We start from the raw sequence: 19324 nt of genomic DNA on the forward strand, positions 1-19324 counted from the left end.
ATTTCGAAGGACAGGGTGTTTTAAATATACCGCTTGATATTAAGAAAACTTTTATTGTAAAAGCCCTAATGCGGTACTATCTAGAGTGTAAAGAGCAATACAATGCTAAAGATACTAGAACTAGATTTAAGTCGATATCTCTCCCTAAAATTAATAAAAGGATTAGCGTAAAGAACGCTTACTATGTTGCAATAAAATATTTTAACCTTTTACCTAATAGTCTCAAGATATTAAAGTGTAGTAAAATACACTAAACTGTAGGATAAAAGATTGGATTAAGAATCTGTCATTGTAAATGTACAAAGGGTTTTGTGTAATATTAACATTTCTCTAAAAATTTATGTACTTTGAATTATTATATATATTTTTTAAATATTTTGTAAAATTAGGATAATTTATCTAATGTCTAGCTCTATGTACAGATGCCTATGCATCTCTATAGACCTGTATGCTAGAAAATAAATAAATAAATAAATAAATAAATAAATTCATTTTTCGGGAAGAATTCAAACTCACAACTTATGAGATAAATAGCCTCCGAGAAATATGCAAGTTTATCATCACAAATTATATAACAGCGTGGTTTACTTCGACTTCAGAGACTTTGGCTGCACAACATGATTTAATTTTCATGCAGAAATTAATTCGATACAAAGCAGTAAATTTGGCAATATCAACTGCAACTACTGAAAAAATGAAGAATCAGCTATAGTATTTATCTGAAAAATTAGCCTTTATATCTTTATTTGATGGATGTGTAAAAAATGAAGTGAAAGAACAAATTATTGTTAATTTGAAGAATCGAGATGGTTTTAATACGAAAGCTAAAAAATTTGAGATGAGACAAGAAGACATTGAAGGATTTTTGCAGAAAGATATGAGTGATTTTGTATCAAAAGATTCTATGTTCATTTTTACAGCGTTTGATTTACCGTATAATTTTATGGAAAGAGATGTGAATTTTTGGCCTCGATGAAAGTTATAATGAATGTGTGAAGTTTTTTGATAAATTGACTGTGGTTAACGATGTAGCGGAACGTAGGGTAGCGTTGATCGAACATTAAAATAAGTGTTTTACAAAAAATAATGAACAATTGCAATACTTATTACTTGTTATCAGTGAATATAGGAAAAAATTTCCGAATTGTAATAAAACTACTCTAATGTCACAAGGTTAGGGAAAAAAAAAATAAAAATAATTTTTAATTGAAAATAAAATTTGAAATTTGACAGTTAAATAAAAGGATCTGTTAAACCAAAAGAAATATAAAATACAAAAAATTTGTAAAATTTGACAAAATTTTTTGATAAACTTGATAGTTTCGTCAAAAAATTAAAAAATATTATAAATTATATTTTAAAGTTGAATAACTTCAAAACGCGTTGGTTTATCGAAAAATTCTAGGATAGTTTTTTTGTAGAGCGTTCAATTTTACACAAGAAAATGATTTAGTCTAGCTTTTTTGATGAACGATTAAAGAGTTATAAAATTCTAAACTCAAAAAAACAAGCTTTCCCATGTTAATCATACGGGAAATTGAAATTTACCATGCGGGGCATCTGAATATTAATATTAAGGGCTGTAACTTTCACAGGATTTTTTTTTCATCATTTCCAACAATATTTTCGATATATTTAAGAAAAAAAAAAAAATAGTCGATTTTTTTGAATAAGTCTAATATATATATCTATATATATATATATATATATATATATATATATATATATATATATATATATATATATAAGCAACTTTTTTTTTCTTTGTTATCGATAAACTTGAAAACTACTGGACCGATCGGCATGAGACTATGACCATTCGACGCGGAATTAATTGTAGAAGGTTTTAGGCTATTCATTTTTTGAATTCCATCAACGCTTTACCATTTTTTTTCAAATTTATGTGGATAGTCATTTGTTTCTGCTACGAAAACAAATAAACATCACTTCTTCTTCATATTCGAGCGCACAAGGACCGGCAAAATGTCTAATCTATCTATCTATATATATATAAGCAACTTTTTTTTTCTTTGTTATCGATAAACTTGAAAACTACTAGACCGATCGGCATGAGACTATGACCATTCGACGCGGAATTAATTGTAGAAGGTTTTAGGCTATTCATTTTTTGAATTTTATCAACCCTTTACCATTTTTTTTCAAATTTATGTGGATAGTCATTTGTTTCTGCTACGAAAACAAATGAACATCACTTCTTCTTCATATTCGAGCGCACAAAAGGACCGGCAAAATGTCTAACTTCACTTCAATGCTTATAAACGCGTTTCCACACACCCTCCCACGCATTCACCCACGCACTCCCACACATCCACTCACGCACTCCCACGCATACACAAGGTTGTGACATGAATTATTGTCTATAGCAACGGTTTTGTTAATTCATTTCTAGGTTATGTAAATATGGCATTTATTTACGTTACTATCTTTTGTTTAAAAACAAAAAAGAATCTGTCTATCATTTAATCGATTGTGTTTTGTTTAGTATTTATTGGTTATGATACGTTTAGTATTCATTAGTTAGTTGAAAGAAGAAGAGGGCCTCCAACTTATAAAAGTTAGTATAATTAATATATTCACGTTGATTATATATATATATATATATATATAAAAGATTTCTACCTATATATTAACTCATCACGATAACTCTGGAAACATAAGGCGTAGAGATTTGAAATTTTGTAGGAACATCCCTGTTTAAAATTTCCAATAGGATCCCATCAAAAGCGACAAAAGCCACTTAGAAACCCATAAATTTTATTGGTTTCTAAGTGGCTTTTGTCGCTTTTGATGGGATCTTATTGGAGCTTTTCAACAGGGATTCCTTTCGCCGAGTAGAGGTCAGCTAAGAACGGATTTTACGAAATTCTACCCACAAGGGGGGTTGCGGGGGCGTTGACAATGGAAAATTCCCATTTTTAAACTATAGCTCCTATCGACTCAAAATTTTGTAGGAATTTTCTGTAAGTGATGTAAAAATAATTTATAAACGAATTTTAGGATATCTCAACCCACAGGGGGTTGCCGGGGTGGGTATTAACAATGAAAATTTTTAATTTTCAATCTATAGCTCCTACAGACTCCAATTGGGTAGAAATTTTCGCTAAGAGATGTAGAAATAATATACGAACGAATTTTAAGATACCTCACAGGAGTTTGCGGGGGTAGGTGTTAACAATTAAAATTTTTAATTTCCAAGCTATAGCTCCTATAAACTCCAAATTTAGTAGAGGTCTTCTATATGTGATATAAAAATGATCTAATAATGGATTTTACAACGAATCAACTCCAATAATGATCGTGGGGGTGAGTTTTAACCATAAAAAATCTTAATTTCCAAAATATAGCTTCTAAAAACTCTAAATTTGGTAGAAATTTTTTATCTCTTATGTAGAGATCACCTCAAAATGGATTTCAATAAAGTCTACTTCCGATAGGAATTGCGGAGGTGGGTGTTAAAATCTAAAATTTTCATTTCCAAACTGTAACTTCTACAAACTCCAAATTCGGTGAGAATCTTCGTGTATGATGTCTATTTCAGTTAAGGGATTGTGGGGGCATTGATAATGAAAATTTCCCGTTTGTAAAATATAGTTCTTATAGACTCCAAATTTGGTAAAAATATTCTACATGTGGTGTAGAAATAATCTAAGAACGGATTTAACGACGAATCACCCCCAATAAGGATTGCGAGGGTGGGTGTTGACAAAAAAAAAATCTTAATTTCCAAAATATAGCTTCTAAAAGCTGTAAATTTGGTAAGAATCTTTTATTTGTCATGTAGAAATCATCTCAAAACGGATTTCAATAAATTCTATTTCCAACAGGGATTGCGGGGCTGGGTGTTAGAATTTCAAATTTCCATTTTCAAACTGTAACTTTTACAAACTCGAAATTAGGTAGGAATCTTTCATTTGTCATGAGGAGATCATCTCAAAACGGATTCCAAAAAATTCTACTTCCGATAGGGATTGCGGGGGCGTTAACAATGAAAATTTCTCATTTCCAATCGATAGTTTTTATAGACTCAAAGTTTTGTTGGAATCTTTTATTTATAATGTAAAAATCATCTCGAATAGGATCTTACGAAGTTCCTCCCCCACATAGGAGTGCGGGAATGATAATTGTCAAAAAATTCATATTCTTTAAATACAGTTCCTACAAATATAAAATTTGATAGAATCTCAAGAGAAACAGACAAATACTGGGATGGCCTCCAAGGTCAACGGATTTAAATATTTTTCTTACTTAATAGTGATATTTTCTTACAACAATCGTCTCTTTGGCAGCGACAAAAAAGTTATTGTAACGTTTCCAAAATTTAACATTACATATAGCTATTCAGTCAACGGACTAAGAATTTTACATACATTTTATTTTTTCTGATCACATAATCGATGAATTGTTCTCATTACGGGGTTGCGAAAATGTAACAGATTAAAAGCATTGCATTTTCTAAACACATGAGATATAGAAAAGAAATTTGAGATACAGAAAATATGAAAAAAAATAAATAAAAATAAAACATAAAATTTAATTTATTTCCTTTTCAATTCGCCCAGCGAAGCGGGCGGGAAACCGCTAGTATATATATATATATATATATGTCGGAGATGAGAATAGCTGGGTTTTTCCAAGGGATGCTGGGAAAACATGCACTTCCTAAGCACTTTTAGTTTATAGCTAGAAAAAAAAAACTTAGCATTTTAATTTTTATGATTTAATACGCTAAGGAAATTTTAGTAAACTTTCGTTAAGTCTTTTATGACGGTAGGCTTAGTAGGGTTCGAAAGATCACATCTGCGGGTCTAACGTAGCCACAGTCAAGGGACAGTAATACCTAAGTGAAAATTATCGGGACGTACAATTGCAAGACGTAGCTTGTGTATTTTTTCAGAATAATTACCTGAAGGAGCTACGGATTGAAAATAAGTTTTGAGAATAGTCAGTTCTCTCCGAACAGTGAGCGATAACGGTTTACTGTCCTTCTGATCGTGGATTCGTTCTCTTATCCAAGTCTGTCGACGTTTTATTATTTCTAACGTCTAACATTAACGATATCTTATTTTGTTAATATTGTTCATATTATTAGTTCAGTGTGTTAATTAAAATTATAATTGCTAATAATTAAATAATAATATTAAATTATACTTCGAGTGTAGTGACTATATAATATTGTGTGTGTGTGTGTGTGTGTGTGTGTGTGTGTGTGTGTGTGTGTGTGTGTGTGTGTGTTACGCAAAAACAAACATTGTTACAAGCAACTATAATTAAGTATTAATAAAGTTGTACGATATTTGTATCATCTGGATATTGTAAACAAATAATAAAATGTCTCAAGATAATAATAATAATGTGCGACCTTCTTAAACCAACGCTATTCCGACATCAGAAGTGGGATCGACGCCGAGTATATCAATGCAAGAGCATATGGCTATTTTACGTGAGCTGATCCAATCAATTGCCCAAAAACTTAATACAACCTCCAGGAAGTTTACACTACCACGTTTTAACCTAGAAAACTCTGGCTCTGATCCGGCTGCATAGAGTTCAGCTGTCAGCATTATGATGGAAGAAAATCCATTGCAAGGCAGTGCACTATTTTCCGCGCTTAGTAGCGCCTTAGAGGGTTCCGCCGCACAATGGATGACTCAAATTATGTTTGGAGGAACTATTACTTGGTCTCGGTTCAAGGAACTTTTTATTTCCCGTTTTGGTGGAAGAGAAACCGCAGCTTTTGCCCTTATGAAGATTTTTACCGAACAACCGTTAAAAGACGAGACAACTGGAGCTTTTGAGATTCGTTTACGCTCTCTTCTCAAGGCGAGGTGGGAAAATTTGAGTATGGCGGAGATAATCAACGGCGCTGTTCTCTATCGACTAACGTCGCAAGATCACCGGGTTGAACGCACAGCGCTTACGAGTGAGATAAAAACGGAAGACCAATTTCTTACTGAAATGAGGGCTTACTCATACGCAAAGAAGCGACCGTTGCAATTGTCCGAGAACTTGTTAAGTTCAGATCCTAAACGCTCCAAGCTAACGGAGACACGGATTAAATATCTTTTCTGCGGTATTCCTGGCCACAAAATATCCGAATGTCGCAAGAAGTCATTTCTGGAGAAGAGGAAAAATTCCTATAGTCCAGAAGGAAGTCGATCATCCATCGCGACAAAAGTAACCTGCTTTAAGTGCCATAAAGAGTGTCATATTGCACCAAAACTGTCCGTCAAGTAAGAACAACCAACAGCGGCAACAACAATAGAAATCAGCACTCAAGTACCGAACGCCGAGTGGACTTTTGCACCGTGGATGTTCCAGCGGGTACAATAACCCATATGGGTGAGTCGTTTCCATTTTGCTTTGATTCAGGAGCTGAGTGCTCACTAATCAAAGAATCGGTTGCTAAGAAATTTTCGGGAAAACATATTAACGATATAGTTTTAATGAAAGGTATAGGAGATAATTGTGTCAAATGTATATTACAAATTTTATCTACTGTTTATATAAATAACTTTACATTGGAGATAGCCTTTCATGTGATTCCCGATAATTATTTAAAACATAATATAATGATTGGTCGTAAAATTCTGGGTCAGGGTTTCGAAGTAAATATTACGCAAAATTATTTTACTATTTGCAAGGCTAAAGTAGTAAATACTTGTGAAACAGTTCCTAATGAGATTAATTTCAACAAAGTAGACACTGACGTCACGGGTAGTGATAAAACTAGATTAATTTCTGTTTTAGAAAATTTTAAAGATTCTTTTATCACGGGTTTTCCCCGTACTGAAGTCACTACAGGTCAGTTAGAAATACGTCTCATAGTCCCTAATATTACCGTTCAAAGGAGACCGTATCGACTTAGCGTTGAAGAGCGGGAAATTGTCCGTGAGAGAATCAAAGAATTACTTAAAGCAAAAATTATAAAACCCAGTAATTCACCGTTTTCTAGCCCTACATTACTCGTTAAAAAGAAAGATGGTTCAGATAGACTTTGTGTAGATTACCGAGAGTTAAATAAAAATACCGTTGCAGATAGATTTCCTTTACCCTTAATTTCAGATCAAATCGCGAGATTACGGGACGCTAAATATTTTATAAGCTTAGATATGGCTAGCGGCTTTCATCAAATCGGTATCCATCCGAATTCTACTGAATTCACAGCTTTTGTTACTCCCGATGGTCAATATGAATATCTAAAAATACCATTTGGATTGAAAAATGCACCCTCTGTTTTTCAGAGAGAAATCCTCAAAGCTCTGGGCGATTTAGCTTACTCTTGGGTTGTAGTTTACTTAGATGATGTGCTTATTATTGCGAGTTCGATAGAGCAGGCGTTGGAGCGGTTGTAAACTCTTCTAAACATTCTGGTTGAGACTGGATTTTCATTTAACTTTGCTAAATGTTCATTCCTTAAAACATCAATTTCTTACCTGGGTAATAAAGTCACTAATGGTAAGATAAGACCCAACCCGCGTAAGATACAAGCTTTGAGTTCTTTACCTGCATGAACTACTGTCACACAAGTAAGACAATTTATCGGTTTAGCTTCTTATTTTCGTAAATTCATCCCAAAGTTTTCTCAAATTATGAAACCTTTATACTCTCTTACCTCGGGGAACAAAAACATAGATTGGCAAGATAAACACGAAACCCTACGACAAAAAGTAATTACCATCTTAACAAATGAGCCAGTGTTGATAATCTTCGACCCTAATTATCCGATTGAACTACACACCGATGCTAGCTCTGATGGTTACGGGGCTATGTTAATGTTAAAAGTAGAGGGCAACAATAGAGTTGTAGAATACTATAGTAAAAGGACTAGCTCAGCCGAATCCAGGTATCACTCGTACGAGCTGGAAACCTTAGCTGTAGTAAACTCAATTAGGCATTTTTGGCATTATCTACATGGTCGGGAATTTACAGTTGTTACTGACTGCAATTCTTTAAAAGCGTCTCAAAATAAAATCAATTTAAATGACCGGGTTCATAGATGGTGGGCTTTTCTACAATCCTTCACTTTTGAAATTGTTTACAGAGAAGGAAAACGAATATCAAATGTTGACTTCTTTTCTCGGAACCCAATTGACATCACTCGTAAACCTTTCGATAAAATTGAAGAGAAGGTAATTAGTTTTACGGAAATATCGGAGGATTGGTTACTAGCAGAGCAACGTCGTGATCCTCAAATTTCAGAAATCGTTTCTAAATTGCAAAACGATGAAATCGCAGAAGACATTTTAAAGACGTACGAACTAAGGTCCGGTACCCTTTATCGGAAAATTCAAAGAAATGAAAAAACTCTTTGTCTACCCATTATTCCTCGAGGTTTTTGATGGTCTGTTATTAATCACGTACATCAATCGATCATGCATTTAGGTTGGGATAAAACTCTTGAAAAGCTGTACGAATATTATTGGTTTGAAGGGATGGCGAAATACGTTCGGAAATTTGTAGAAAATTGTCATACTTGTCAAGTTTCTAAATCCAATTCAGGCAAGGTACAAGCCGAATTACACCCGATACCTAAAACCAGTATACCCTGGAATACCGTTCATATGGATATTACGGGCAAACTAAGTGGTAAGAATGACTCAAAAGAGTACGTTATTGTACTCATTGACGCATTTACAAAATACGTATACCTGCATCATACCCGTAATATAGATTCCCTTAGTACAATAAAAGCACTTAAATCAACTATATTTATCTTTGGTAGTCCTTGTCGAGTAATCGCTGACCAAGGGAGATGCTTTACTGGTAAGGATTTCCAAAATTATTGTAAAAATCAAGATATTAAATTACATCTAATAGCTACGGGATCTTGTAGAGCAAATGGTCAGGTAGAGCGCGTTATGGGTACTTTAAAAAACATGTTCACTGCAGTAGAAACTACCGGACGGTCATGGCAAGAAGCGATAGGCAAAATACAGTTGGCTCTGAATTGCTCTACCAATCGCGTCACTAAATCCAGTCCCTTAGAGTTATTAATTGGTAAGGTGGCAAGACCTTACGGATTTTTAGCGCATGAAAATACCGAAGTTAGAAAAGTAGATATCTCCAATGTAAAACAACAAGCTATAAGTAATATCGAAATTAATGCTCTTTATGATAAAAATAGATTTGATAAAACAAAGGCTAAAGTAGTTAAGTTTAGTATTGGTGATTTTGTATTATTGAAAAATGAAGAAAGAAATCAGACTAAGTTAGATCCGAAATTTAGGGGTCCATTTGTAATAGTGGAGGTTTTAGAAAGAGACAGATACATTTTAAATTCAGTTAAAGGTAAAAGAATGTATAAATACAGTCACGATAAATTAAGAAAAATGCCGCAGAGTTGTGTTCCTAGCAAGTTGGATCTTAGTGATCCTGAGGACGAAAATGACTCAATAAATGTAGAAAGCTCTGAAGAATTTGAATCAAGAATTTGAATCAAATAAACCTATACCACTTGCCCAGTGCGGCAGTGGAGTCTAAAGTAATTTAGATGTGTATACCACTTGCCCAGTGTGGCAGTAGAGTCTAAAGTAATTTAGATGTGTATACCACTTGCCCAGTGCGGCAGTGGAGTCTAAAGCAATTTAGATGTGTTTCCTTTACACCACTTGCCCAGTGTGGCAGTGGAGTCTAAAGCAATTTAGATGTGTTTCCTTTACACCACTTGCCCAGTGTGGCAGTGGAGTCTAAAGCAATTTAGATGTATTTCCTTTACACCACTTGCCCAGTGTGGCAGTGGGGTCTAAAACAATTTAGATGAGTTTCCTTTACACCACTTGTCCAGTGTGATAGTGGAGTCTAAAGCAATTTAGATGTGTTTCCTTTACACCACTTGTCCAGTGTGATAGTGGAGTCTAAAGCAATTTAGATGTGTTTATCCTGTCATTTGCAAAGAATAAAATTTACAGAGAATCTACAGCTTGCGAAACACAACTGGCATTAGCGATTATACAATTTGAAGTTCTTTAACATATTTTATAAACTCTACTATTCTCCGTTGTTCGGTTGGATCCCTGAATTGACAGATTATTCAAAGTAGATCATTCATTATTTAAAGTTGTTAATTTAAATTTAACGTTAAGCAAAAACCAAATTTTAGATGCACCCGAGGACGTGTGATCGTCAGGATGGCCGTGTTGGAGATGAGAATAGCTGGGTTTTTCCAAGGGATGCTGGGAAAATCCTAAGCACTTTTAGTTTATAGCTAGAAAATAAAACTTAGCATTTTAATTTTTATGATTTAATACGCTAAGGAAATTTTAGTAAACTTTCCTTAAGTCTTTTATGACGGTAGGCTCGTGTTCGAAAGATCACATCTGCGGGTCTAACGTAGCCACAGTCAAGGGACAGCAATACCTAAGTGAGAATCATCGGGACGTACAATTGCAAGACGTAGCTTGTGTATTTTTTCAGAATAATTACCTGAAGGAGCTACGGATTGAAAATAAGTTTTGAGAATAGTCAATTCTCTCCGAACAGAGAGCGATAACGGTTTACTGTCCTTCTGATCGTGGATTCGTTCTCTTATCCAAGTCTGTCGACGTTTTATTATTTCTAACGTCTAACATTAACGATATCTTATTTTGTTAATATTGTTCATATTATTAGTTCAGTGTGTTAATTAAAATTATAATTGTTTATAATTAAATAATAATATTAAATTATACTTCGAGTGTAGTGACTATATAATATTGTGTGTGTGTGTGTGTGTGTGTGTGTGTGTGTGTGTGTGTGTGTGTGTGTGTGTGTGTGTGTGTGTATGTGTGTTACGCAAAAACAAACATTGTTACAAGCAACTATAATTAAGTATTAATAAAGTTGTACGATATTTGTATCATCTGGATATTGTAAACAAATAATAAAATGTCTCAAGATAATAATAATAATGTGCGACCTTCTTAAACCAACGCTATTCTGACATATATATATATATATATATATATATATATATATATATATATATATATATATATATATATATATATATATATATCTCTGGGGTTAATTTCTCGTCTAGAGACTTCTGGCCGAGGAATTAGAAGAGGGTCCACTCTACCTGGTGCGGACTACCATAGGTAAGTGAACTTGATCTCCTACGAGAAAAAGCGACTCTCCACCTGGAGGCCTTCAGCCAAAAGGTGGCAACCACAGCCGATTAGGTGGGGCGAGGTGGATTTTATTCACTCTCCCCTTGGGAAACGCGAAGTAGGGCCTGCGGGGCGGCACTAGTCACCCGTCAGGAATCGGACACCAGAGGGCCGACGGAAGGGAAATAGCAACGCGTTTTTGTAAACAACGGGAGTATGATATTACCGAAGTCGGTAATGATATTAGTAAACGCCGCGTATGTATGGGTTTTGTTTAATTAATCGCCGTTATTGTAAAATGTACAAATTTAATGTTTTGTTTATTAGAATAAAGAGGTTTTGTTTTTGATAATTATAATTAAATTTTCGAGTTTAATTAATTTAGATTTACCCTCGTTAGAATCCTGGACTCCGGCGAGCTTAAATCGAGCCGGGGGTAAAAATACGTCAAAAAGTACCCGTTACAAATTTTTATGGCGCTCGAACAGGGAAAGGTTTTGTTTTTCTGGTAACGGAGTACGAGTTTAGTAACCGCGATGCGAACGGCTATTTTCAAACGGAGTTTGAGTAGAATTTTTTTCAAGTTATAAGTTTTGGAAAATTTATTTTTTTTGAGATGGCTTCGGGAGCGGCGGCGGGTTCCCAAACGTGGCTTTGGTCGTTACGAAAAGCCGACGTTATCGAGGAGTTGGAAAAGTACAACGTGTCATTCGAATCGAGGGCGACTCTAACAGAGTTACGAATCTTGCTGAAAGCCCAGTTGAATAAAACAAAGATCGCGAATGCGGGTCGAGAAGGCATATACGACCTATTGTTGGACGATCTCGATCGGTCCGAGCTAGAAGTAGAGGAAAATGAGGGGGAAAGCGATTCAGACAAAGAAATACGGCCGCTAGACGACGATCCGACTCAAGGAAACGCTCAATCGAAGGCAACCCGGGAACAAGAATCTAGAGAAGCTGAGTTACATCAGGAACTTGAGAGCGAAGTTCGAGAGGAGTTAGAAAAGAAGGAAAGGGAGAAGATAGAGCGAGAGAACCGCGAAAAGCGCCGAGTCAAGCGCGAACAACGGGAACTCGAGGAAAAGAGAAAACGAGAACAAGAGGTTCGAGAAAAAGAAAGAGAGAAACCTGAGGCCCAGGATCGAGAAAAAAAAGAGCGGGAAGAGCGAGAGAAACGCGAACGTGAGGAACGCGAAGAAAGAGAAAGAGTGGAGCGCAAAACACGCGAGAGGGAGGAATGAGAACTGCGAGAACGATTAAGACGCGAGATTACGGAACAAGTAAGACGAGAATTAGAAGCGAGACTTGTACTGACTAGGAGATCGCGGGACTGGAAACAGAACAAGAGGTACAGGCGAGATGAGAACGGGAACGACGCGAACGTGAGCAAAGAGAACAGGAGGAGCGTGAAACTCGAGAACGTTTGAGACGAGAAATCACGGAACAAGTACGACGTGAAATAGAATTAGACAGGCAAGCCAATCTGGCAGCACAAAACCCGGGCATGATTGTACCAGCGGCATTGCTGAGAGAGAACGACGAATTCCGAACGAGAGACTTAGTGCGCAAGTGGGGCGTTACTTTCAACGGTGAACGCGACGTCTTAGACTTCATCGAGCGTATCGACGAGCTGACCGAGAGTTACGGTTTCCAGAAGGACAAGCTAGTCCACTGCATTCCCATGCTTCTCCGTGAGAAAGCCATACACTGGTACCGAAACAACAAGAGAGACTGGGTGTCGTGGGAAGACTTCACGTCAGATTTAAAATCTTTCTTCCTGCCACCGGGCCGGGAGATCGAACTTGAAGAACAAATTAGGAACCGGGTGCAGAAGGAGACCGAGATAGCAAAAGAGTATGCGAAAAGTCTACAGACACTTATGCGCCGACACGGCCAAATGACTCCGCAGGCCAAGTTAGCGCGATTGTATCAAAATTTGAGACCCGAATACCGTCGGTATGTTAAGCGAACCGAGTTCACCAACGTTCCAGAGCTGTTGCGTCTGGCAGGCGAGTTTGAGCAACTCGTGGCTCAGGAAAACGGGCAACCGCAGACTAGTAATAAGCCTGCAGTCGGGAAAACTAACACCGAGAAGCCGGCTACAGGAAAAAGGACGAAACCAGCCGCGTCGTTAGAGATTTTAGAGTACGATTGGCGAGAGCATTGTTGGCGCTGTCGGCAGAAAGGTCACCGACAACCCCAATGCACGAGCCAACGAGTTAAATTCTGTTCACGGTGCGGTAAAATGGGCACGTGGACCTACGATTGCTGCCCGTGGCGGGGAAACGCCGCGAGGGTCGACACCAGCTCCCAGAGTCGACCCGGAGACTGTCAAGACTCACAAATATCGGGAGCCAAGCCTCAGACGAATCAAAGGGACAACACCGTGACAACGAACGCGTCGGAACCCAGCAGCAGTACAACCCCTTAGCAGTAAGAGTAGGAGATAAACGTTCTTTCGCCAAAATCGAGCTTGGCGGAAGAAATATCCACGCGTTAATGGATACTGGCGCGACGGCGTCCATAATTTCACCAGCCACATGGACTTTCGTACAAAATAACGGGCTATTTAAAAAGTATGATCCAACGCCGAAACAAGGATCAACCTTAGGAAGCTACGTGGTGCAAACTACCGGTACCGCGTGGATCGTGATAACAGAGTCAAGTCGAGTTTACACGTTACCGTTTCATATTATTCCGTCGTATAGAAATGATATGCTCTTGGGGGTCGATAACCTGAGCAAAATGGGTTATCAGTTACTACGAAAGCAGGATACGTTCGAGCGTCATACCCTCGACGTACAATACGATCTTGAGACCACCCACCAAGAAATCAAAGCCTTACTCAAGCTTGATGAAGGAGTAAAAGGTCCAACTCGTTGCGCGACTCATAGAATTAAGTTGAAACCCGGCACAGAACCGATTAAATCACGATATTATCCGAAAAATACGAAAATGCAAAAGATTATGAACGACGAAGTAGACAAAATGCTCCAAGACGACATAATAGAACCGTCTAGCAGTCCTTGGAGCTCACCGATAGTGATGGTACGGAAAAAGGACCAAAAATATCGTTTTTGCGTCGACCTACGACACGTAAATGACGTCTCCGAGAAAGATGCATTCCCAATTCCTCAGGTTAATGCTTCACTAGACAAATTGCTAGGATCTAAGCATAAGAGCGTAATCGACTTAAAGAGCGGGTATTGGCAAATACCACTGGACAAAGAGAGTAAACCAATTACTGCCTTCACAATTCCCGGACGTGGCTTATTCCAATTCCGCGTGATGCCTTTCGGGTTACATTCAGCACCCGCGACATTTCAACGAGCCATGCACGAAGTCTTAGGAATCGATCTAGAACCGTACGTCGTAGTGTATTTAGATGATATAATTGTACTCGGTGAAACTCTCGAACACCACATGGAGATATTACGAAAGGTGCTAGAACGCCTCAGAGCCGCGAATTTGAAGATTAATCACGAGAAAAGTCGTTTCCTAGAAACGTCGGTTGTCTATCTTGGGCACGTTATCGACGAACATGGGATTCACACGGACCCAGAAGAGGTGAAAGCAATAAGCGAGATTGCTCCACCACGAACGACGAAAGAATTACGCCAGTTTTTGGGAATGGTACCGACGATTCATCCCGAACTGTGCAGACCGAACTAAGCCACTCACTTCTTTACTCCAGAAAAAGAAACAATGGAGATGGACAAAAGTAGAGCAAACGGCTTTCGACACATAAAAAGGGCATTGAAAATGACCCACAGAAGTATCCAGAATACTGTTTAAAGAATGGTCTTTTGTACCGACACGCGTATCACAGTCTCGATTACACGGATCGAGGAGAAGTTTGGAAGTTATGCATCCCGGATGCAGGCAGACGACAAGTTCTGCACGAGAATCACGACGCTCCGACCGGTGGACACGGAGGTATTGCAAAGACCATCGCGAGGATCTCACGTAGTTATTATTGGCCAAAAATGCGCGCCGAGATTACTGAGTACGTCCGTCAATGTATCAAATGTCAGGAATTTAAGCCGTCACAGCAACCCCGTCTGCACCGATGGGTACTATACCGGCTATCAAACCCTGGGCGGTGGTATCAGCGGATATCATCGGCCCAAAACCTAGGTCGTCCAGCGGAATGGCGTATATCGTGGTATTTCAAGACAAATACACGAAATGAGTCGAGGCACACCCGTTACGCCGTCAAAAGGCCGACGCGATTAGTAAAGTCTTAAAAGATAAAGTTTTACTGCCCTTTGGACGAGTCGATACGGTCATCACGGATAATGGAACCCCATTCGTAAGCAAAGAGTTCACTTCGCTATTACAAGGATTCCATATCCAACACATGAAAACCCCACTATACTCACCCCAGTGCAACCCTGTAGAACGTACGAATCGCGTAATTGGGACAATGATTGCCCAATTCGTCGAAAAAAGTCAGAAAACTATCTAAACTAACAGAATAATCAGACGCGAGATTATGCCACCTTTATCAGTAAGGGCATTGAGCGACGAAGGAACACACACGCAGCACGACCCGCATAAGGCAGCTAAATCCTTAAAAGAAACGATGGAATTAGTAAATGTAAACCTAGCACAGGCATATGAGCGACAGGCTAAATACTACGATAAGAAACGAGGATCGTGGCAACCTGAAGTCGGAGACTTGGCAAATCGAAGAGAACACCACCTGTCTTTCGCAGGAGACAACTTTTCAGCCAAGCTGGCCAATAAGTTTTCCACGGGCTTCGTGGTTTCAAAAGTAGTAGGACCGTCGGTGTACGAACTAGAAAAGAACGGAAAAACGTATACAGTGCACATTAAGGATCTAAAACCTTGCCACGAGGGTAGTCTGCAGGTCAAAGATCACCAAGAACCCCAGGTTATTGAGCCAATCGAGACGACCGAAGAACCCGACGAGAATGCTCGGGTAACTCGGTCGAGAACAAAGCGCGGTAGAATCGGTAGAATTCGAATCGGTAGATTCGGTAGAATCTGGCGCCAAGTTCCGTTCAAATCCGTTGTAAACGGAGCGCCAGACTACCGACTATGTTTACTGTAAGCAGAACGGTTTTTTTAGGTTGCGAAATTTTATTTAATTCTACGGTACTTTTTTTACCCAATTCGTTTATCATAACAGTGATTCATAATTTATTTCACCGTATTAATTAATTATATTCACTTATAACAATTTATTTACTTGAAATTATTAAATTTTATCATCACATACTATAGCTCGCTCAGAAATTTCGATCCAGACTTTTTCTTGATGGAGAAAGGCCAGCGCCACAGACTAGATAAAATAAAAATGTGTAGTAATCCTCCTATAGATACGCAACTACAGTTAAAAAAAGTAATTCACAGCTTACATTTACGGCTGCCAGGGTGCACTGGAATTATATCTACATAAGCTGTAGCTTCAAGGGGATAGTTTGCAGTAAAAAATGCTGCCAACGCGAGATTTAAGTTGGTACCAATTGTAAATTTTCATTATAATTACAAAAAATACTAAAATCCGAACAAAAACAGTTTCACTGTAAAAAAATCGCGCCAAGTCCACGTTCATAAGACTGTTAGGAAAAAAAAAATTTTTTTTTCTTTACAAAAAGATACAAAATTAAAAAATTAAAAAATCTAAGTAACCGATATGATTGTTTATGATTTTCGGAAATTAAAAAAAATCTTATTGTAAATTTAAAAATTAAAAAAAAAAATTTTAGAACGTACTTGGTGTGCGTCATAGTGCATTTCAATTTTTTTAAAGTCCTAATAAATAGATTTTACGAATTTCATTAAAAGTAAAATATTTTGCAACCACGCACACTAAATACGTTCTAAAATTTTTATTTAATTTTTAAATTTACAATAAGATTTTTTTTAACTTCCGAAAATCATAAACAATCATATCGGTTACTTAGATTTTTTAATTTTTTTATTTTGTATCTTTTTGTAAAGAAAAAAAAATTTTTTTTTTCCTAACAGTCTTATGAACGTGGACTTGGCGCGATTTTTTTACAGTGAAACTGTTTTTGTTTGGATTTTAATAACGCGGGTATGATAAAGTATGTTGAATGCCTATAGCTGTAAGACATTTTTTTCGACAATTTCGTAGACGATGGAGCCGTTGAAGATCAGCGAATTTCAATAAGAAGTTCGAAGTCTCGAGGAAGTTCTGAAGAACGACCCCCATGTCCCCACCGCTACTATAATCGCAAGTCACAACGTTCGACGAGTTCGACTCACTCGACAACGCTGCGAAAAAATGTTGGAGCTATTCGGCTCAGCCAATCCAGGTCCACGTCAGTGGAAGGGCCTCAACAAACCAAGCGAAAGAACCAGACAAGAATCCAAGACGAAGAGACTTCGACGACCGAAGACCTCAATCGTAGAAAACCGAATGCTGCCCGGAAAGATCCGGATAGTACCAGCCCCCGAGCCGTACGATCCAACCAACCCTGGTTTCGTATGGACTCGTGTTAGAAATAACTACTCAGGTATTGTTTAGTTATTGTTTATTGATACAAAAGAAAAATAAGTATATTAATTAATATTAAATTAACTACACACTGAATTTAACTAAACAAACAATATTAAACGAGATTAAACTGACAGAAAAATAATGTTAAATTATTTGCAATAAAATGACTCTAAATCTGGACAATTGACACTTGATGGTGAAAGAGTTCAGCTCGACTAACTATAACAGAAAAATTATTAGTTACATCTAGTACTCTCAGTACTCAGTATACTCCCACTACTTCATTAAGGGTCAAGGGGTAGTGGAAACATTACCAGGTATACTGAATACAGGACTTTATAGTGAACTGTATACTATACAAACATGTATACATATTTAGGTATACTAAATACAGTGACGTTATCCTGTACAACTTCTCTCTAAAATAAATCTAAATATTAATTCTAACAACTCGGCCGAGGAAGCAACAGTCACCGACAAAAATGGTGGAAGAAGAAGCACGCCTGTTAGAAGAGATCCTGATCACCTCTGAACCGGACCATTCACAGTGCCGTCCACTCGGACCTCCGAGACGAACATAGTCCATATTAATTCTAACAATCCCACTTATTTAGATTTTATCAGTCATAATTCTAAGTTTCTGTCGTATGTACTGTAGTTGGTGTTTCGGTAATGGTTTTGTAAAAATGTCTGCTAACTGTTCTTGTGTTTTTACATACGCTAGCACAATTGTTCCTTTTTCAACAACTTCTCTAATAAAATGATACCGAACTTCAATATGTTTGGTTCTTTTATGAAATTCAGGATTACTCGCTAGTTTGATAGCTGATTGATTGTTCACATTCATGGGAACACTCCCACACTGGATACCAAGTTCTTTCAGCATCCTTTTTAGCCAAATTGCCTCTTTAACTCCATGTCCTAGTGCAATATATTCAGCCTCTGTAGTGGATAGAGACACAATATTTTGCTTCTTGCTACACCAGCTTAAAGGTGCATTATTTAGCATAAAAACATAGCCACTTCTTGATCGTCTTGTGTCCGGGCATCCAGCATAATCAGCATCCGTGTATCCAACCAATGATTCATCACTCCCACTTGCTCCGTAAATAATGCCACAGTCTATAGTTCCAACTAGGTATCTAAAAATCTTCTTAACAGCACTCCAGTGCGTATTATTATAATTGTCAACGAACTGGCTTACCGTATTTACCGCATACTCAATGTCTAGTCGTGTTACTCGTGCGGCAAACAATAGAGAACCCACTGCTTCACGATATGGTATACCTGGGTCCATTGCTTCTTGACTACCTACACTTTTACTCAGTATTGATTCCAGTTCCGCAGGTATATTTACTGGATTTGCATCCTCCATCATGAATTTATTCAATATTTTTCAGATATAGTTTGATTGTTTTATCTTCAATGTTCTATTTTCCCGGTTTCGTTGAATTTCCAAGCTCACAAATTGATCTCCAACATCGATAGTGATTTTAAATTCTCCTTCAAGATAGTTTAGCACTTGTTTGATCACTACTTTACATTTTGATGCAATTAGTCCATCATCAACGTACAAAACAAGATAAATCAAATGTCCACTAATCTTTGCCACAAATACACACTTATCACTATCAATACCTTCAAATCCAAAATTCTTCAAAAATTTAACAAACTTTATATTCCAGCATCTTGGAGATTGTTTTAAACCATATAAACTTCGA

General features: G+C 37.3%; 1 protein-coding gene across 1 annotated transcript; it reads right to left on the reverse strand.

Annotated features, from left to right (window-relative positions):
- Positions 1-18213: 18213 nt before the first annotated feature.
- LOC123265376 (secreted RxLR effector protein 161-like) lies at positions 18214-18978 on the reverse strand. The gene has a single exon (XM_044729098.1). The coding sequence runs from the start codon at positions 18976-18978 to the stop codon at positions 18214-18216; it is 765 nt and encodes a 254-aa protein (XP_044585033.1).
- Positions 18979-19324: the final 346 nt, after the last annotated feature.

Source organism: Cotesia glomerata, linkage group LG5, assembly GCF_020080835.1.
Source record: "Cotesia glomerata isolate CgM1 linkage group LG5, MPM_Cglom_v2.3, whole genome shotgun sequence".
NCBI lineage: Eukaryota > Metazoa > Arthropoda > Insecta > Hymenoptera > Braconidae > Cotesia > Cotesia glomerata.